Source organism: Protopterus annectens, chromosome 9.part0, assembly GCF_019279795.1.
Source record: "Protopterus annectens isolate FY-2018-M chromosome 9.part0, PAN1.0, whole genome shotgun sequence".
In the NCBI taxonomy this organism is placed as follows: Eukaryota; Metazoa; Chordata; order Ceratodontiformes; family Protopteridae; genus Protopterus; species Protopterus annectens.
The window spans coordinates 855,341,225-855,364,009 of NC_056743.1; the positions used below are offsets into that span (position 1 = coordinate 855,341,225).

A 22,785-nucleotide genomic window follows, 5' to 3' on the forward strand; every position below is an offset into this window, starting at 1 on the left:
AACCTAACCTTACCTACCACTTTCAGAACTCTACATTCAAAAAAACAATTTAACCCTGTTCAGTTTCAAGCTGAACTTTCACAATGTAATTGGGCCCCACTAAAGCATCTCCCACTGAACGAAGCAGTGGAATACTTCAATTCATTATTCCTATCTATCCTAGATCAACATGCCCCAAGTCGTACCATTAGAACCAAAACTAAAACAGCGCCCTGGCTAACCATGAATACTAAGCAAAAAATCATCCTCAGAAATAAATCTTGGGATAAATGGCGATCTACTAAAAACCAAACTGACCACCAAAACTTTAGAGAGCTTAGAAACAGTACCAAAAAAGCCATTCTGACAGATAAAAAGAACTATTACTTTCAACTACAGAAAACCACCAAAAAGGAACCTAAAAAATTTTGGAACAGTATTAATAATCTTCTAACCCCAGGCCAAGCAATTACACCCAACCCTCAGGATTCTGACTCTGACAATCCCACACAAATAGCCAATGACTTTAATTCTTTCTTCACCAATTCCATACAAACTCTAGCAAACCACCTATCTCCTGACACTTCTAAACTACTCTCACCTACTTTAAAAAAACACTCTTCCTCCCCTTCACCTACAACCTGTATCTACCTCCTATATCCAATCTCTAATCCAAAAATGTAAACCTACCACCCCATCTGCAGACAAGCTTCCTGCAGAATTCCTGCAAATAGCAGCAAAAGCCATTGCTTACCCAGTCTCTATCCTAATAAATAGATCTATAAAAGAAGGTATTTTCCCTGCAATCTGGAAGATATCCCACATCATTCCCCTACACAAAGGAGGCAAGTCTAATGACTTCTCTAACTTTCGTCCCATAGCACTTCTATCAACCTTAGCCAAAATTATGGAAAAATGTATACACAAACAACTACTTAACCATCTCCTCTAATAACCTACTTGCTAACACTCAACATGGATTTAGACCTTCCCACAGTACTACACAGCTTTACTCTCCTTTACCAACACCATCAACTATAACCGTAACAATAATAAACTTACATCTTCTCTATTCATAGACCTATCAAAAGCCTTTGACATGGTTAATCATATACTTCTTCTGCACACACTAAAATCTCTTGCACTGGATCCCTCTTCCTTAACCTGGTTTACTTCTTATCTAGAAAACCGTCAGCAGGCAGTACTCTGGAAACATTCACTATCTGCTCTCCTTCCTATCTCTTTAGGAGTACCTCAAGGGTCTATCCTAGGCCCACTTCTATTTTCTATCTTTATTAATGACCTTCAATCAGCTATCCCTAATACTACCTGCATACAATATGCAGAAGATTCCACTATAATTTGCACTGCTTCCTCTCAAACAGAATTCCAGTCTCTTACACAAAAAGCCTTTTCAACTGTTGAACAGTGGTTCTCTGACCACTGTCTACTCCTTAACCATAAGAAAACCAAATTGTTACTATTTTCACCTACCCGAAAATCTACTTCTATAAACTTCTCTATTACTTCCACTGATAACACTCAAATTTCTCCTGATTCTTCAACAAAACTTCTAGGTGTTACTATTGACAATAATCTTAACTATGATTGTCACATCAACAACACAATAAAAGCAGTTAATAAAAAGATTGGATCCCTGTACAGAATCAAACCCTTCCTTACACCTGAAGCCCGGACCACCTTAGCCCAATCACACCTTATCTCTACCCTTCTATATGCTTCCCCTATTTTCACTAATCTCTCTAAAAGTAACCTTAAGAAACTTACTACATCTTACCATAATATTGCTTGATTTGCCACAGGGTCTCAGTTTAGAACTCACCACTGTCTAAACTTAAAACAACTAGACTGGCTTGAACTTCCCAACAAGCTCATTTATCAACAACTCTTAATAGCTCACAAAATTCTATATCAACCATCTAAAACACCAGTTCTCAGTAATCTCTTGACTCCCTATAACAACCTGAAGCAACTACGTTCTTCAGACAAACTACTAGTTAATAGTACCAAAACTATTAATTCTGCAGGTAATTGCCTTTTTTCCAACTCATTTGGCAAAATATGGAACAATCTTACATCAAATATCTCCTCTTTGGCCACTCCCACTCTTTAAGAAACAACTGCAAACACATCTTAATAAATTCTGGCTTTGCTCTTGTACCAACCCTGACTAACCTACCTTCTTCATTTCCTCTACCACAATTCTTCCTTCTCTGCTATGATATCCTGAGTGACTTCCTCTGACATATCTTTGTAGATATTACTGATCTCATATATGTTGTATAAAAAAAAAAATGTTATATTGTCTACCATTTTTTCAAACAATGTATTGATACACTGTATGACTAGAAACTATCAAATTTCGTATTGAAAGTCGTTAACCATTTACTTGAATATTTTCTTGTTTTGGATATTTTTTTTTTTACTCTTAGATGTGTATTACCTATACTAAAATCTTCTTATCCTTTATGCTTAATGCTTTTGTTTTATGTGTAATTGTATTCTCTAATCTTGTTTTAACCACTGGAGCTTTTCTCCCCGGGCCTCCACTGAAAATGGACATTGATCCAGCTGGATTAGCCCGGTCAACAAATGTAAAATAAATAAATAATAAATAACAACAAGGTCCTAAGCACACAATCAGTTGTGAGGAACTTGGGCACCCAGTTTGATAATAAACTGACTTTTGACCACCATATTCTCTACATTGTATGGAAAGCTTTCTACATGGCCCACCTCATTAGTAAGGGTATCTCATCCAGAGACAAGGAGATCATAACATCCATGTATTCTTCCCTTATAAGACCCATTACTGATGCACAACACACCTTTCTGCATGTACCTCACAAATAACATGCAGCAGCTAGAGAGACCACAGAGGTTCCTCACCAGGAGAATCCAGGGCCTCAAACATCTACCCTACACAGATAGGTTAAAAGCCCTCTCCCTCTACTCAGTCTCATACAGACTCCTCACAGGTGATCTCTGTCTGGCATACAAAGCAATCTCAGATCCTGCTTTGATGGGACTGCTGCATATTTGCAAGTCAAGCTCCACTCGAGTAACCTGCACACACGACCTCAACCTGGTCTGTGACATCAATAGGGCTTATTGGTGGGACAGATTTGTGTCCCAGAAACTCCCCCTTCTATGGAATAGACTCCCTCTCCACATCAAGCAGAGTACCTCATTGACCCTTTTTAAGCGCAACATGGATAACGGATGGGGAACAGAAAATACACCACTGGGATTCCACCTGTGTCCCTGCTGGACAGGGGCATCGGGTGCTGACTTGTTGGAACATGGGCTAAATTCTTGGCTAGGCTTATAAGGGTCTCAGGGCCAATTGCTTAGTAAGTTCCTATGGTCCTATGTAAATAGATATTGTGACAACAGCTAAATGCAAACAACATATGATTTACCATACAGCCAAATGGTGTGCACAGACTGCAGAATTAGATGCAGACACAAAGCAGAGAGACAGATATTTAAAACTGTATTTCTTTATATGTGACACTATTAGGGCTGGATTAAAGGGAATGCTAAAGAAGTCTGTGATGAGACAACTTTGAATGTGGGTAGAGTTTTCCTTTACGATATTTCCTTTCTGTTTATTAAGACTTCCAAATCCTGCACCATGATGGTCTACTGCTTTAAATCACTGTAACTGGTTACCCCTACTACATCTATCTCTAGACAAAGCAGTGGATTACTTTAAGTCTACTTTCCTAAACATACTAAACCAGTTTGCCCCTGCTAGAATTATAAGAGCAAAGTACAAGTATGCTCCCTGGCTAACCAAGACTACCCGGCAACTTCTAAAACATAGAGACAAAGCTTGGGAAACTTGGCAACAAAACAACACTTGCTTAAATAGGCAAAAATTTCAGTAGCTAAGAAATAAATCTAAAAAACAAATAAGAATTGACAAATGTAACCACTACTCTGATATACAAACCAGACACAAATCTGATCCAAGAAAATTCTGGGCTGCCATAAATAAAATTCTCCAGCCTGGGAAAACTTCCACCCACTTCCTAATATTGACAGCTCCACTTCTGACATTGCAACACAATTTAATGTGTACTTTACTAACTCTATTGAAAAAAAAATGATTAATTCCATCTCCCCTTCCACTCATGATTTCTCCCAAACACCAACCCTTGCCCAAAAAGGCTTTTCTCTACATCCAGTATCGACTACTAATATTTATAAACATCTAACAAAACTAAAACCTACAGCTCTTGCAGGTGATAGACTTCCAGGTGAATACCTTAGAATTCCTGCTAAGGCAATCTCTTATCCTCTAGCTATACTAATTAACAGGTCCATACTCAAACAACATATCCCACCCCTTTGGAAAATCTCCTATATCATACCAATTCATAAAGGTGGCAACTCTACTGAATTTACTAACTACTGACCTATTGCCATTCTATCCTCCCACTCTAAAATCCTTGATAAATGTGGCCATTCCCAAACACTTCACTACTTACTAACAAATAATCTCCTTTCTGAAACACAGTATGGTTTACACCCAAACCATAGCACCACTACTTCTCTTATTAGTTTCTCCAACATCATAAATTAACAACGTAATTTAGGGAATCTTGTCGCTTCCATTTTCTTAGACTTATCCAAAGCCTGCGATACAGTTTCCAATTCCAAACTTCTTATTGCACTATCAGATCTGAAACTGCATTGCTCAACACTATATTGGTTTAAAGATTATCTTTCAAACCGTCAACAAGCTTTAAAATGGGAAAAGAACCTTTCCCCTCTTCTACCCGTGAACTTAGGCATCCCTCAAGGATCTGTACTAGGACCCTTGCTCTTCTCTATATTCACTAATAACCTAACCAAAGCTACACTCCATGCCAAACTAATCAAATATGCTGATGATTCTACTATAATATGCTTTGCCCCAACAATCCAAGAATTACAACTTATTACCTAACAATCCTTCTCTGAACTAGAAAAATGGCTTTCCAACTCTCAATTTATTCTTAACCCTAAAATAATTCAGCTAATGTTGTTCCATCCCTCTAAGGCTACTGACTCAATTCCATCTTTTCAAATTACTTCTTGTGACAATACCCCCATCACACCTGTGACCCATACTAAACTTCTAGGTGTAATCATAGGCCACAATATGAAGTTCGACAAACATATAGCTCAAACTATCACAAAGGTGCACAAAAAGCTAGGTACCCACTATACGTGCAAAAATTACCTCACATCTGAAAGTAAAGCTACTATTGCAAGAACCCACCTTCTCTTCACTCTTTTGTAGGTCTCCCCTGTCCTAACCAATCTAAATAAAGGAGACTTAAATAAACTATCCATCTGCTACAACAACATAGCAACATTTGCTACTGATTCACCATTTAGATCTCATCACTACCTATCCTTTAGAAAACTATCCTGGTTGGAATTACCAAACCTTATTATTTTTAACCAATTTACCATGGCCCACCAAATCCTCTATCCTCTATAAAATCCCTTTCCTGCAAGGATTCCATCACCACTATGTAAGCAGTTGACTACTACGAAGTACCAATAAGGCAATTATTGACATAAGTACAAGCAAATACAACTCTGGGGACTCTCTATATTCTACTAGTGTAGCTAAAGACTGGAATGCTCTCCCTCTTAACATCCGGTCAATACAAAACACACGTGACTTTACGCACCTTCTTAAGGCACATTTAAATGACTCTTGGTCTTGTGCTTATACTGGCTCTGGATAACATCTACATTTCCTCCTAAACTCACTTCCTTTTCTCTTGTTTAACCTCCTTTGCTCTACCTGTCTTTCTTTTTTCTTATTTCTGCTTTAAATGCTTTCCCTTTCAGTGTACTGTATATTCTGTTGTTTCTACTTATTTCACCATCATATACCTTCGCTATCAATCACCAATTGAAATATTTTTTATCTAATAATATTCCACTCAACTTTACTGTTTTCTGTTACTTTCATGTTCTATATCAGCCAATCCCTAGTCATGTGTTTTAATTCTCTTTCCTAATGAATGTTGTAGCCATGACTTAGACATCCATTTTACTATAAATTTTGTCTTAGTTCAGTGTTACGTTTTTACTTCCTATCTTTACTTGTTTAGAATTTTACTGTATGCTCCCTATACTTACTATTGTGTTTATCGCTTTCTTTTATTATATTTAATTCTGTTTGTAAATCTCTATGGTTTGTATGTTTTTATTGTAAATTTCTATGTACTATGTTTGGAGATTTTCTCCCCGGGCCTCCGCTGAAAATGGGCAAGCTTGCCCAGTTGGACTTTTCCCAGTAAACAAGTGTAAATAAATAAATAAATATATATATATAGCCACCAGACCAATGCTAATAATTCCTATTCAGATAACTTTGAAATTATGATTTAAGTAACAAAATGATTACAGAACGTATATTAAGCAATCTCATTACTACCCAATCAGTATAATAATGCGCAGCACAACAGTCTGAGTGTCCTCATGCTCTTATAAGTCGACTGAAATACTAAAATCCACATGCACATTTAGCATAATGAACTTAGGTAGCCATTAAGGCACTACATCCTTGTTTGTTAGGGCTTCCAAATCCTGTACCACGATGATCATATATCTATCAAAACATTATTACTAATTCCTTTTCAAACAGGGACTTACGATTTGAGCAAAAAACTTAATTATTATGCAGTGTGTATTAAATGATTTGAATACACCAAATTAGCATAATAATAATACACAGAACAAGGCCAGGGTCTGTGTGCCCTTATGGTCTTGAGAAGTACAGTGAAATAGTAAAAAAAGGACATGCTCACTCTGCATAATGGACTTACAAATTGCATGCACAAATAGAATAGAAAAAATCTTACTCTGTGTTTGTAAAATCGCAAGACATGGTCAGGTAACACTTCATTCAGCCAATTTAGTTATTTTCCCAAATATGCCTCATCCTAAAACCATACACATTCGGGTTATTTGGCAACACCAAATATTGAATTATTTATACTCACTGGGGGTCCAGGTGGACCAGAAACACCACGTTCACCCTTTGGACCAGATTGACCCTGAACAGAGTAAAAAAATAAACAAAAATAGTTAAATGATGAAAATGAGTTGCTAAGTCCCTTCATTTCTTGATATTTTAACTATAACTTCCCATCACACTTTCTGTTTTTTTTTTTTTTTTTTTTACTTCTGTGACTTTTTGGCCCTCAATGGTGTCATTAAAACTGATTTTGTTTTCAAAAGAATGTATATAGGTAGCAAGTAAATTCACAGGAAACAACAGATGGAAAAACATCCACAGACTTCTAAGCAGGTAATCGTGTTCCAATCATTTTCATATAGATGAATGTATTTTTCACATCTACTGTAAAATCAAATAATTAGATGAAAACGGTGCCACTAAAATGCAATAAAACCAAATGTCAACAAAACATAAGTTCCGGGATAAAGGCATTTAATGCAGAAATCAAACAAAGAAATCAGAAAAAGACATTTGTTGGTCCAGTGATATAGAGTACCTTTCTGTTCAGTTGGTGACACAAGTATGATTAACATCTGGTTGGAGTGGGGAAGTGGGTGGAATGACAACTTATATCTGCTCATCTAGAGCATGGAGTCATGGAATGGGTAGGGCATCTTGTAAGCCATTTCCTGTCCATGGACACTCTCTGGTGGTGACCAGTGATGTGACAGAACATCAAACATCTGCATTTTGAGAAGGGTTCCACAGAAAGGGAAACATTCACATACAAAGGTGAAGGGACAATGTAGTATTACGCCCCACTGCATTGAACAGTGGAGATGACCACTGTATGGGCAGTTGGGGTGGGGCTGAAAAAACAGACTATAACCTAAAGGAACTAACCTCGTCAACAAAGCGTTAACAGAATAAAATAAACGCACATTCCCCAAATGCTCTTCTACCTTTAAATATATCTCCTCTGTAGCCAGCAGCTCTTGTCCTTATCCGAGAATGAATGGGGAGGGGGTAACAGGCTGGAAAATATAGCCAGCTGCCAGAATCTGGTGGACTGTAACAAGTATCAAATAATATCACAAAAAAGCAATAAACAGTAATAACCTCATTTAGTTTTCACAGCTTCTCTTCTACTCATGTCTTAGAGTTTAGTGCAAATCCTTGCATCTCCAAAACTGAATATGAGTGTGATGGGGCTAGAAATTGCTTTTATAGCAGCTCCACATATAACCTGAGCTGAGAGCTCTCTGTTATCTTGAGGTCAGCGATGACAGCCTACAAGTACTGTTTTAATAGTCTAATCATGCTCAGAACCCCATAAACAACAGCTTATGACACAGACTCTCCAAGAACGCAAATCCTACCAACAGTGCAACTCACTAGAAGGCATAACGGTAAGTATATAACACCTGGAACTGAAGCAATTCACAAGAAAACTTACCGTAGCTCCTTTAGCACCCTTAGGACCTGGAGGACCCTGCAAGAAACACAGAAAGAAAATTACGTCAATGTTGCACTTGTAAAAATGTATGTGTACAGCTGTAGTTAGGTATAGCACTGACATTAATGTTAGACAGCTTCCATCACAGGCACTGGCATCAGCTAGGGCATCACTATTACCACAAAGATAGCAAAATACATTTAAATAACCCCTTTTATTACATGGCAATCTAAGACAGCTGGTTGCTGTTGTATGTTCTGTACATGCAAATTTTCTCTTAACTCATTGAGGCCTAAAAGGCCCTTCAAGAGTGCTGGTTGTTGAGACCTCTTCACTAGGAACTTTGTAAGTAAGAGCAAATGCATTATCACTATGCCATAAACAAATGTGAAAAATTTAGGAATCAAAAGTGCTAGGCACAAAATACATGTGGTCTGAATATTCAGCAAAAAATTACATTTAGCCGGTGTCATACAGTTCACTAGAAGTAATTCTACTTAAAATGAAATAAAAAAATAGTAAGAATTATAAAAAAAAAGAAAAAAAAGAAATTTTTTTTATTTTTTTCTGCTGCTTAGGTATAGGCCCAAAACCGACTGTACATAAAGAATGTGTTTTTTATAATGCACATTTGCTAGGTCTTATGATTCAATTAACTTGGTGAAAACTAAGAAATAAACAACATAGTATATGAAACTCTGAATATCTTTAAAAACAAATAAGATGTTAGGGAGGAAACACTGTCTAAAACAAAATTATAATTAATCTAATTAAAATAATTTAGAATGAAGTCCAGATCTAAGGATATGACTCCACAGTTGATTATAACCACAAAACAACATCCATTAACAAAAAGTTAATAGTTATAAAACACGTAATGGGCAAGTGTTTAGCACACAACAGCTAGACTAATCATCAATGCCCTATAAGAAGACATTTAAGTCATCCATTTTTTTTTTGTTTAAAAGTATTGATGTTTGGTTAGGAAAATAAAGAACAGTGATTTTTTTGTTGTTGTTGACCTTTTGTTATCAACCTGCCAGCATTAGCAATGTCGACATTTAGCTGTTTCACTCAATATTACTACTTACATGTTCGCACACACACATTTTATATATATATATATATATATATATATATATATATATATATATATAAACACTAACATTGACATGCATAATGTCGACACCAAATGAGCATGCTTCTACACATATGCTAGCATCAGTCTCGGACAATGCAAAAACATTATAACAAACTGCAAAAGAAAACATTGCCCATCCCTTGCAAATTACATACTCTAACTCCAAGATCACACAATTCTTGGGGAAATGGCAAATTTCCCAATCCCGAGAATCAGCCAATATGCTACTTTTGTCGACAGGTGTCAAACAGATGTTGAGCAATGCAATGTTCAATAGAAATAGCAACTTTCATATACATATATATATATATATATATATAGAGAGAGAGAGAGAGAGAGACAATTAGTGGCATAGTTTCCATCTCAGATATCAGATATAGTTTTGATATACTAGATATATCTCTTACATCATGATAAAAGAAATTGTGATGTCTATGTAGTTAATGGGCAGCACCTCAAACCTCAAAAGCTGTGATTAGAAGAAGGGCTTAAAGCCTACATCAGCAGAGATGTTGGCTTATCAAAGAGAAACATTTAGTAACCTAGTGTGCAGTATCTTGGTGGTACTGACCAGAAGCTGTGGCATACTGTGAGCTTACCTGTAGATTTACTGACAGTGTACCATGAGCTGAGTTGTGGATTTACTGAAGGCAGTACCATGATCCAAGCAGTGAGTGTACATAAGGCAGGTTGACTAGGATTACTATATCCATGGTCACACTTGTTAAAGAGTCATATGTATACAGACATAAAACAGATGGCAAGAGAAAGGTGGAAGTAAGATGTGTTCAAGGAAGCATGAGGGACTATCATATAACACATGTAGAAATTCAGACTCTGTTAGATACGTTTTACATCCTGTAACTTTCATAATTAACATAGGATATCAAAACAGGTCAAGACTAAATTAACTTGTGAAAATTATGGAGAGGTGAGAACACAGTTAATTAGATACTCTGTGGCCAGAATATACCTGTAGTAAAAACACAGTGGGGAACAGCAACCTGATACACTGTTAAAGAATATATAATCCTGATTACATCCCTAATAAGAATGGGGGTTAAAATCAGCCTAGCAGTGATAAAATACACACTCTTGATAAAGAGAAAGGTATAACATTTTCAGAAGGAACTAAAATCTGGCTTTCAGTGGAGGGGGTAGGACAAACCTGTGACTGCTATCAGAAACCTGTTACTGGAGGTTACCAGAAAATCCCAGTTGGTTATATTAGTGAGATAAGTCAGTGCAGAAATTTACAGGGGAAAAACGTATACTGAATGATATGGAGCCTTTTCAGAAGATTCGAGATTAAAGTAATGAAAAATGCCTGTATGGATTCAGACAGGAAGAGACCCATAGTGATAAACACATTAAAAAAGGGAATTTGAACAGAATCCCAAGTTTCCCTTTGTATTGCTATAACAAAGGGCTGGCCAAAAATAGGATTCTCAGCAAGAAGTATGTAAAGAGACAAAAGTTACTGAGGTGAAAGTAAAGGAACTGTAAAAGCCATTAAAGGATGATGGCCACTTGCAAAATTTACCTTTCGTATAGGAGGGAATAGAAGAAGAAACACTTAAACCTGTATTCATAGATGAAGAGCCTATTCCCTGTACTTCACATTGGTGTACTGATGAAAGTGGTCCTGACTTGGTAGAGTTGCAGATAAGCAATGAAAGCATAGTGAGAGGGCAATACATTATGCAGGCCTAGAAAACATATTGCCAGAAAAGAAGAAAAAACAAATGAGCAGATTGTCTCTACCTCATATTCATAGTACGAACTGAAGAATGACTTAGTGCAGGGCAAATAAAGTGAACGAAAAAATACTGCACAAACCATTAGTTCAAAAATTTTTTAGGACACTTGTGACAAAATTTGCACATAACCATATTTTGGAAGGACACTTATTAATGAAGAAAACCAAAGCTCGGATTTTAGCTAGGTTTTACTGTCTTGCTGTAATGAATCCCACTAAGAACTTCTGAGAAGCTTACTTAGAATCTCAAAGGAATACACCACCTACTGGGTTCAGACGTCTAATGATATCTACTCTTTTTACTTAAGTTCCATTTCAACAGGTAGCTATGGATCTTTAGGAGCACAGGTAAATTCAAATAAAGGTTACTGATGCATTTTGGTGATTAAGGAAAGACTACACTGACAAGTTTGCTGAAACAGTACCCCTGCAAAAACTCAATGCTAAATTAGTAGTCAAAGACCTAGTGTTACTCTTTTCTAGAGCAGAGGTTTCCAAAGAAATGTTCATGTATCAGGGAGCTTTATGCCCCAGATAATGCACTAGCATTACCATTCTCTTAAAGCAAAACAGTAAAAACTTCAGTATACCTCCTTCAAAGTGATGGGTTAATGGAATGTTTTTATGAAATTCTGAAGTCTACGCAGAAGTCCATTGAAAAGGATTGTTAAGGACTGGGATAAAAAAAGTCCCCTCCAAGTTGAGGAATTGAAAAAGGTCTTCTGTGCTGAAACTGTATCAAACCACTGGTTACAAATGTAACAAGTGGGTTGTTACAGTTATATGCTTGTTTCAGTAAGTTCATCAGCACACTGGGAACTGAAATTGTATTTTGGAGAAAAGTGGTATTATTATTTTCCATTCTGCTTATTAGTCAGTACAAGCCGTACTCTGTGAGATTGTGTGTGTGTGTGTGTGTGTGTGTATGTATGTGTGTGTGTGTAGGTATTTTGTGTATGCACTGTTGCTGCAGCTATCTTCTAAAGTTAGAAGCATAGTGGTTGAGCAGAACTCACTAAAGCCTTCATATTTTTCCTAGGTGGCACTTAGCACAAGCTATGCACTCCACAGGTTACTGCCACAGTTGATGACACAGCTGGACATACCATTGGATCTTGCAGGTAAGTGTTACTTTGCTTAACTTCTTGTCCTAAAGATGCATACACAATTAACAAGTAGTGACATCAAAGGTACCCCCTTCTTATCACTTAGTAAATAGCTCTTAAAGTAGATCAAGGCCATCAAGGATACCAATATAAAATCTGAAGCAATAATAGAGCTAAAAATGTTTATATCTAATTTGAAGATTTATATTTACCACCAGTGTTCTCTCGAGATTTTCTAGTTAAGAACAGAAAGGAAGTAGCATATTCTGAGCTAAACTTGGCACATCAAACCTTAGTTGAGGAGGAGTACACAATGCATATTTAAAATATCTGTGGTACCACTTACAGGAAGACCAGGTGGACCAGCAGGACCAATTGGGCCTTGAAGACCAGAGATTCCCTGAAAAATAAAAAAACACAGTTTAACAAAACCTTCAACAATGGTAACAGTTCTAATAGCTAGACATTTCATTAAGTCAACATGCTTTGTTTACCAGTTCTCTCAATAAATGTATTTATACTGGTTACAAACTTTCCTTCATGATGGATAAACAGTAAAAGGGATGTATTTGCCACTACTTTAAGCATCAATCACATGGAGCATTAAGTAAAAAATGTGTGTTTTCAGACTCTCACTTTCATGAACTACACCAGTGAACAGGATTTATCTCTACCACTACACACAAATCCAGTGACAATCAAACCATACAGACAAAGTAGATGTTTTATGTCATAGTTAATTACCTTAAACAATCATAATCAGGACCTTTACCTCCAGTTATATTCCAATATATTAATTGGCACATGAACCATTCTAACTCCTCATATGACAGAGAACAATACAGTGGATGTGCATAATAATATCTAGCCCCCAGTCACAGTAAGTAGCAAAGCAGGTGCATATCAAGAGTCTAACATGCTATTTTGGTGCACAGTAAAAACAAGGAATAACTGCCTGGCTCTGTGGCACACAGGGATGGAGCCATGACTTCAATCAAGGTGATCGAGGTTTGATTATTGGCCTGGCAAATTAGGAGCCATGCAACTGGAGGGGGGTGTGGCCTGCTCTCCTCCTCCCAGCAGGTAGGATGCATGCACCTGGAGGTGCACTGGATGGTTTCCTGTGCAGAAATGACCCTTGGAGAACTGAGGGGAATTTCTTCACTTCATTGCACATCCCCTCCCCAGTGCTTTGTCAGATGCATGTGAGGGATACATCTGCATACAAAAATCTGAACTACCCCTGACTGTTGCCTAAATTACATCCCTCTTGGTTGGCCCTTGCCCCGTGTGATAGAGAATGAATGGGCCAAATAACAAAGGGTGGGTGGGGGGTTCTAATGGTTGTTAAGCAGTGGGAGTAAAGAAGGGAAAATATGAAAAGTTTATATCAAAACACTTAACATTTATACTTCACATTGCATCACAGCTCATACTTAGTGGGGATATTCACCTCAACCCTCACCCCCAAAGAAATCCAACCCATCTAGATCTTCACCCCCCAACCCAGCCCCAACAACTAACTCTCCCCAGAAAAGGTACATACTTACTACTACTTAATATAAATCTCAAAAGCATAATGACCAGAATTCAAGAACTGCATGCTACCCTTGCTTTGTTTACTCCAGATATACCCCTTATAACAGAAATCTGGCTAAAATGAGACATGTCCAGCAAAAAAATACTTCCCCGGGATACAATATACATAGGCTAGATAGACAACAGAAAAGAGGTGGTGGTATCACCTTTCTATACAAAAACAATCTCAGTTTAGAAACTTTTACATAACCGTTCCAAACATTAACAACACCAAAATACTGTTTACTAAACTAACAATTAACTGAAAGAAACTGTGACACTGTGAGGTGTTGCCAGCTATGCCAGAAGTAGAGCAATGGATGTGTAACATATGCCATCACAGCTAGCTGGAATTTTGTAAATAATTATATGTTATTTGAATAACAAACTGATTTGTACAGACGCTCGTGTTGAAAATGTTTTTGTAAAGTTGCTGTATTGTCTTTGGGGTGAGTTAATTGCTACTCTTAAATTGTTTTATAACTTCCAGAAGCTGCAAAAGACCTTAGCAAGCTCTATGTGTGTGTATTATTGACACATATGTGCCACAGTTGATGTGGCATAGTGCTGCTTTGCTCTGACTCTAGTGCACAGGGGTCTGGGTTCAAGACCTGCCAATGATGACTTTACTTGGACAGTGGTGCAGTGGTAGCGTTGTCACCTCACAGCAAGAGGTTATATGGTTCGATTCTCAGCTGGAGTGCCTTTTGTGCAGAGTCTGCATGTCCTCCCTGAATTCGTGTGGGTTTCCTCCGTGTTTCCTCCCACGTCACAAAAACATGCATTTGGAGCATTTCTCCCTGGGCCTCAGCTGAAAATTGGCTTTGTTCCAAGTCGGACTTTCCTGGTAAACAAATGTTAAATAAATAAATAAAACATATGTGCTAAATCCTGCAGTTTCTAGCCAAGGAGGTAGCATAGGAACCAGAAGTCAGATGACCAGATGTATGTGATGTTATTTTGTAATCCACCACTAAAAATGATGCTTTAATATTAGGTGACACTGAAGACTCTGTGCAGTCAGTTTTTTTACCCTGACAAAGAAGGAACCCTCACATACTTCATCTGGCATTGCTCTAGTTAAGTGTACCAGGGAATTGTAATTCTTTAGATTAGTTAGGAAAATATAGTGAGATTAGTCAAGTACTGTTTTTCTGTATCTGTGTGAATCTATTCATCTGTGTTATTTTAATATTTCATGTGATTGAACCTCTGGTGTTTACTGTAAATAGATATTTAGTATTTCTTGTATTTTTATTATTTAGTATTAAATATATTTAAACTTTTCATTGTGGCTGGTCCTTTAGAGAATATTTTAACCTTTGAGAGTACTCATATCTATTTGGTGACTCTGTGGCCACTCCTGAAAACCAAACGCTATCATTTGTATTAATATTAATTTCACTCAGTATAATTGGGTGCCCTTGCAAGAGCATTAGAGTAGTTTGCTTTAGAGTGTCCGATGGCAGCATAACTGCCTTTACAGTATTGGCAGAAGAGGGCATAGCTAGAAAATCTGTGCCAGCCTTTCCCAGGTGTGTGTGTGTGTGTGTGTGTGTGTGTGTGTGTGTGTGTGTGTGTGTGTGTGTGTGTGTGTGTGTGTGTGTGTGTGTGTGTGTGTGTGTGTGTGTGTGTGTGTGTGTAAAAATCCAATCTCAAAGTGTGTGTGTGTGTGTGTGTGTGTGTGTGTGTCAACTGCTTGGAGTGGGACATAAAGCGCTGGTTTCACAGAGAGAGTGGTGGAGGACTTGGCTTGGACATTCGGCTGAGCAACTCTACAGCTGTGCCAGTGGGGAGTATTATTGGGGATCTGGAGAGAGAAGGAAACCCAGCCCCCTGACTGTGTTCCCTGTGTGCTCTTAAGGGAAACTGGGCTTGATGCAGAGAGCTGTATCTGGAAATACTGGGTATATCCAGTTTTCTTCCAAGTGAATGTCCCTCTCCAGTGTCAGTGGTGAGGATTCAGGCCCCTTGATTACTGGCCCAGAATGGGGACATCACAGGAACATCTGAACATAGTGGGAGCCTACATCCCACTTGGGAACAATCTGACTACTCTAGAACACATCCTAAATTGGAAAGCAACACCCCTCCCTCAGGAAACAATGATAATGGGTGACTTTAATGTGGAATGGCTTTCCTGCAACTCTCAAAATCCCTCAGACCACATTAACCTGCACAGTTTCTCACAAACAAATCCAACTTGTACTAGAGTAGACAAAACATCAAATAAACATACAATCCTAGACTTGATCCATACAAACAGGCCAAATTATTACCTAAACTCTTCCCGTCTCCCAGACAGCCTCAGTGACCATATTCCAACTTACATTCTCCAACACCGAATAAGTCCACAAAAGCTTACCACCTACCACCAAATCCGAGATAAGAAAAAAATCATCCCCCAAGACTTCATAACTAGTTTAAAAAAATGCAACTTGGCACCACTCAAAGATCTCCCTTTAGATACTGCAGTTGAATACTTTAACTCTACCTTCCTCAATATCCTAAACATCTTGCCCCCAACTCCAGAATAATAATAATAAAATCCAATTATGCCCCCTGGCTAACCAAAGAAACAAGATCTCTGTTAAAAACTAGAAATAAGGCCTAGGAGAAATGGCTCAATGACAAAACTACAACTAACAAACAAACATATCTAGAACTATGAAATAAAGCTAAAAAACATATTAGACAGAATAAAATCATTTACTATAGCAGCATGCAATCAAAAAAAATCAAAGAAATCCACAAAAATTCTGGACTGCCATCAAAAACATCCTATAGCCAGGACAAACTAGTACTCCCTCCACAACACTCACAGAAACTAAAGACAACATAGCCTCACAGTTTAACAGATACTTCACTGAATCCATACTAGCTCTCACAAACAATAATTGTTCTTCCCCTATCTAGACTCACACAGTATCCACACCAGATTCCAATAAACTTATTTTTCCAGTCTGTCCTAATAAACACCATAGTTAAATATCTCAAAAGGCCTAAACTCACTACAGTTGCTGATGACTATCTACTTGCCGAATATCTAAAAATCGCTGCAGAAGCAATATCCTATCCAGTATCCATATTAATAAATCGATCCATCTCAGAACAACAAGTACCTAAAATTTGGAAAGTATCACATATCATCCCACTACATAAAGGTGGAAACTCAACAGCATTATCAAATTACTGGCCAATAGCTATACTATCACCATTATCAAAAATACTTGAGAGGTCCATCCATTCACAAATCTATTTAAAAAACAACAGTCTTCTATCTAACACTCAGCATGGTTTCTGTCCTAATCATATCACATCCACTTTACTAACATTATTAACCACCATTACAATGATGGCAATTTGGTTTCCTCCATCTTTCTTGATCTGTCCAAAGCTCTTTTGATACTATATTTCATTCTAAATACTTAACTACACCCTCTGAACTTAAACTTAGCCATTCTGCACTTACTTGGTTCCAGCAATATCTAACTGGATGCCAGCAAGCTGTAAAATGGCAACAAAATCTCTCTTCACTACTGTCTGTAACCTTGGGAGTACCACAGGGATCTATTCTGGGCCCTCTCCTTTTTATTACCTTTACTAAGTCTTTATACTGCCATCACGCTTGCCTCCATAGTTTAATATGTGGACTATTCCACCCTGATTTGTGTCGCCCCAACACTACAAAAACTCCAAAAAATCACCCAGCAGTCATTTAATGCTGTGGAATCTTGGCTAAACAATGCATAACTTATACTTAACCCTAACAAAACAAAATTCATGCTCTTCTATCCAACTAGAGCTGCAGACATCCACCCACCATTTAGTATCTCATCATCAAACTATATAATTATTTCTCCTGTTTCCTAAACAAAATTACTTGGAGTGGTCATTGACTGTAAAATAAAATTCAACATACACATATCACAGATCATAGAAACGTTCATAAAAAAACTAGAAAGCCTGTACAAAAGTCACACTTTCTAAATAAATCTTCAAAGGCCACTGTAGCAAGAACCCATCTTATCTCTATGCTACTATGTGCCTCACAAATTCTTACAAGTATTAAGAAATCTGACCTAGCAAACCTCGAAACTTGTTATAATAAAATTACAAAGTTTGCCACAGAAACAAATTTCAGATCCCATCATTGTTTGGCATTAAAACAATTATCTTAGCTTGAACTAAAGGAAGCCGCGGTGGTACAGCGGTAGCGTTGTTGCCTCACAGGAAGAGATTCTCCTGTTAGATTCTCGGCTGGAGTGCCTTCTGTGTGGAGTCTGCATGTCCTCCCCGCAGTCGAGTGGCCTCCGAAAGACATACATGAATGGGCATGCCTTCGCTGAAGGTTGGGCGTCGGGCTGGCAACTCGGCACCATAAAAAAAAAAATCTACTGTCAATCATTAGCGGACCGGAGTTCCGCTGTGGTGACCCCAAACCGGGAAAAGCCGAAAAGACAAACATCTTGGCTCGAACTACCAAATCTACTTGCTAATAATCAACTCACCTTCGCCCAACAAATATAAATCAGCCAGAAAAAAACACCAGTATTTTAAAATCTACTAAGACACCACTCCAATAACAGGGTATTGCATTCCAGTAACAAATCCTTCCTAATTATATCCAAACTTAACAATGCAGCTGGAGTTTTCCTTACTTCAACTGCATAGTCAAAATCTGGAATTCCCTACCATTAAATATCAGAACTACTAACACTTCCAACTTTAAAAAACTTCTCAAATCACACCTGTCTGAATCATGGACCTGCTCTTTCACAAACACTGGTTAGAAAATATGTCTTAAGGCGGCTAAAGGAACACAACCCGTTATTTTTGTATTAGCATATGTACCCTTAACTTGCTTGTTTTCTACCTACAGTCACAGGACTGCTATTCTCTGTATCCTACAAGACTATATGATTGTATCAGTGAAATGTATAAAATGTATTTCATTTTGTACTTGTATTCGAGATTGAATCAATATTTTTATCTGTACGTTGTATATGTATCTTACTGTTATTTACAAATGTGGAGCTTTTCTCCCAGGCCTCTGGTGAAAAAGACATTTTGTCCAGTTGGACTTTCCTGATAAATAAATGTAAAATAAAATAAAATAAATTAAAATTTCTATGACAGATGCATGTATTTATTTGGTTTCTGGATTTTTGTAGCTAATACGGTAAATGTTGCAGAAATACTCACAGTTTCGCCTTTTGCTCCAGCTATTCCCTGAGGACCAGGAAGACCTCGATCTCCTTTCTCACCTTGTTCACCTGGAGGACCTATTAGACCAATCAAACCTGGATGACCCTATAGATGGCGAAAGAAAAACAAGTTACAATGAAGTCTGAACAAAAAAAAAATTATAATATCATTTATTTATTTATCCTTTGTTGACTGTGTTACTGGGTTAGTCCACCTAGGCTACTGGCCTCTTTCCAAGGAAGACCTGAGGTGGTACTTTTACTACTTGGGGAAATCTGGCCAGGGTATCAGGGGCTTTCTTCTACTCATTTCAATGGATGCCATGGGATCTTTTCCATCCACCTGAGTTACCACTAACTCAGGCAGATGGGACCTTGGTTTAATGTCTCATCTATGACAGTAACTCTTCTTTCCAATTTTGGCTTCCAAAATATCAGTTCTGTGCCATCTCTGAAGTTATGATGATGACGTACATTTAAAAAAAGACTGGAAAAGGAGTTGATGCCTAAAGTGATCCACAGAGAAGAAAATGCACAACAATTCATATCACACTACTTGAAACAAATTGTAATCTTCATTACTAGTTTAGTAGATTTAGAAATCTACATGGATTGCTGTCTGGAATACAGGGAATTAGTTGACCATATTCACTGCCAAAGCCACAACAGTTAACTGACAATGTACAGACTCAATCTCAAGGATGAGTGAAAAAAAACAATGTAGGCAACTGACAATGCATAGAAAATGTGGGTAAGTAGCAATGCAAATAAACTTCCCTGGGGAGAACTGCTACCCATGAGTATGTCAGCATATATATGTATCTTCTGTTCTCTCCCCTCTGGCTTTGGCACATGATTCTTGGTCAGTGATACTAACGCAGCAAACTTCTCACTATTCTTCCTTGCCAGCAAATCTGAAGGATAGGTTCTATTCCCCCATCAGGCACTGGGAACATGGGTCTTAACCTCCTAGCACTAGAATTCTGGACAAAGCCAAAATATTGGTGGGAAAGACCCAAAAATAAGGACAATTTTAACATATTGCATTTGTAAACTTAGAAAGTCGAGCAAATAGCTGGTTCATGCATTTTATGAAGAATGTGAAGGCAGGCTGAAAGTCAAATGTCCGTCATTATTTAGTGATTTCAGTACTCAATGATTTGCCAGAAAACCACAAATTTCATAAGGAATACACTAAACATATAAAGCCAAAATCTGGATACTCTGCTAAAATCTGTCCACTTGAGAAATATGAATAGGATGTATATTGTACTGCTGGCATTAATCTGCAATACTCAGAGAGGTGCTGTCCTCCTGATGAGACACTGATGTGAGAGCTCACCTGCCTGATACTAATCCAGTGCATCAGGTACTTGTCATGAAACAGTAAGGGAGTGTCCCTAGATTTTTGTTTAAAGCTCTGCTATACAATACGTAAAAAAAAAAATGATCTTTGGTTTTAAATGAAAATGAGCCATAGGCTTAATGGGAGGTTCTTGCCTACCCCCCCTCCAAAAAAAAAAAATCAGGACCTTTATTCCAAAATATAGATACTTAAAGTGCTTTGTGACTTGGGCACAGATAACTCCTTTGAGTTAGGCTACCGAGTGGTTCATGCAGAAAGTCAAAAAAAAGATACATTGGACCACCCCACTTAACAGAATGCAAAGAAATAGCCACAAATAATGGAATCCCATGACAACAAGGAAACGGTGGAAGAAATGGAGGCTCATAGTTTTTTGGGGTAAGAAACCTGGGTGTAGTCCCCATATATGTAATTCCAGGAACTTGTAGCCCTAAATTTCAGGATATCCACAAAATTTCTCTGAGTTGAGAGACTATGTCACAGTTACTACAAGTCCCTAACTGTTGCTCATGTGACAGACAAGGAATGATAGTAATATCAGAAATCCTTCCTTAATCGATACCCACATTTAGATAGAGTCATGTTTTAATGTCTGAGAAAAAGAGGTGTAATGATTCAAAAACTGAAAAGCTTCATTGGCTTTGGACAAGTCAGGGTACTACTGTTGGCAGGTTATGCATGCAGTACTGTTCTCAGACCTTACGTGTAAGCAGATGTGTCATTATAACCTCCAACCATGATTATAAGCATGCGGCATGATTTCTTACCTTTTCTCCCTTAGCACCAGGATCTCCCTTTAGCCCTGGCAAACCAGGAGGACCCTACAAAAAAACAAAGTACAGGACAGTAAGTTAAGGTGTTTATAAAATAAGGTCTTTGCATTGTATCCATTCAAATAAGCACATCATTACTAACAAATGACCCCACGCTCGTGACATACAACATTAGTATTTCTGTAGTATTTCCACAGTAGTGCCTCCAACGTATACTTTTCACAATCAACTCTGGTACTATTACTGTGGCACAGCTTCACTGTCTGGTGTTTAGTGATTAATTCAGAATATAGCTGTGTGGGATGATACAAGTAGGTTTTAAATAAAAATACAATAAAATGAAAAAAGTGGGTCATAATGTTTAACAAACTAGCTAATCAGAATCATTACGTGAAAGAGTAGGCTGTCCCTAAAGGAAAACAAAGAACACGGAGTGAAAAACTGAATACTGGAATGACTTTTCATCTTTCATCCCTTCCTTGAAAGGAAAACTGTGGGAACCTCATTCCTGCCTTGAGTTTACAGACCTGGAACCCCTAAACAGTGCCTTGTTACTACCAGCTATGGCCCCATACAAAAGCCTTATGGTTCCATACTGCTTGTTTTCCTTTATACCCTTTAATCCTCAAATTAATGTACTGTCAATTACAGCTGTAATTCCCAGCACTGTGTGACCAGACCCACAGTACTGATGCACATTTCTCACCCTTAAAATGTCCGAGCCACAATAAAGCAGCGTGTGTTCACTGTTAGTGCACCTCCAGCTATAACGGCGTAGATCAGTGACACCTGAAAGCATGCTTTATGGTCCCTTTGAAAATCTGAGACAGCATACCAGAAGAAGTGCAATTATGAATCTTGGTACCAGTCTCAAAGAAAGTTTTAGTTTTTTTTTACCTTTTCTTTAGAAGAATATTGCAGAAAAAAATGTCTGTTTATGAGCCATACTCTGAAGTATTGGGAATGTGTCAATAAATTATACCTCATATAGGATGGAGTGTGACAAAAAACTTGATGTGTCAGGTCTAATGGCTCAGCAAGTCTCCTGAGATCAGTGTTCCTAACCTCATCTACAGCATCTGAATCCTGAAAAAAGGGACATGGAGTTAAGGCTTGGCAAGAACTTCCTGACCAGGTGATGGATTTATTTCGTCATAGGCAAAGACTACTGGTAGGAGTCTGCAGCAAAAATCATAGCAGTGAACTTATTTCATGAAGTAGGAGCCTTTTCTGTACACTGTGGTGAATGCAGTCATTATCAGTTTCACAGAGTCTGTATGAGGCTGTTGTGGCTGATCATGTTCCGAGATTTTGACAAGAACATTACCATCCTGTAACACCACTATAGTGATATACCACATTTCCATGAAGCAGCCCAGGTTCCACAGCTTTAAGAGGTGATTCCCTGCACTTGTGTTTTGAGGCC

At 37.8% G+C, this 22,785-nt stretch overlaps 1 protein-coding gene across 1 annotated transcript in view; it reads right to left on the bottom strand.

Moving 5' to 3' along the window:
* COL11A2 (collagen type XI alpha 2 chain) overlaps positions 1-22,785 on the bottom strand; it is a 484,735-nt gene that overhangs the window by 23,819 nt on the left and 438,131 nt on the right. The window contains exons 61-65 of the mRNA XM_044083566.1: positions 21,354-21,407; positions 19,219-19,326; positions 12,782-12,835; positions 8,430-8,465; positions 7,017-7,070 (exon numbers count right to left, since the gene is read on the bottom strand). Of these exons, the coding sequence (XP_043939501.1) occupies positions 7,017-7,070; positions 8,430-8,465; positions 12,782-12,835; positions 19,219-19,326; positions 21,354-21,407 (306 nt within the window). The remainder of the gene's footprint in view (positions 1-7,016; positions 7,071-8,429; positions 8,466-12,781; positions 12,836-19,218; positions 19,327-21,353; positions 21,408-22,785) is intronic.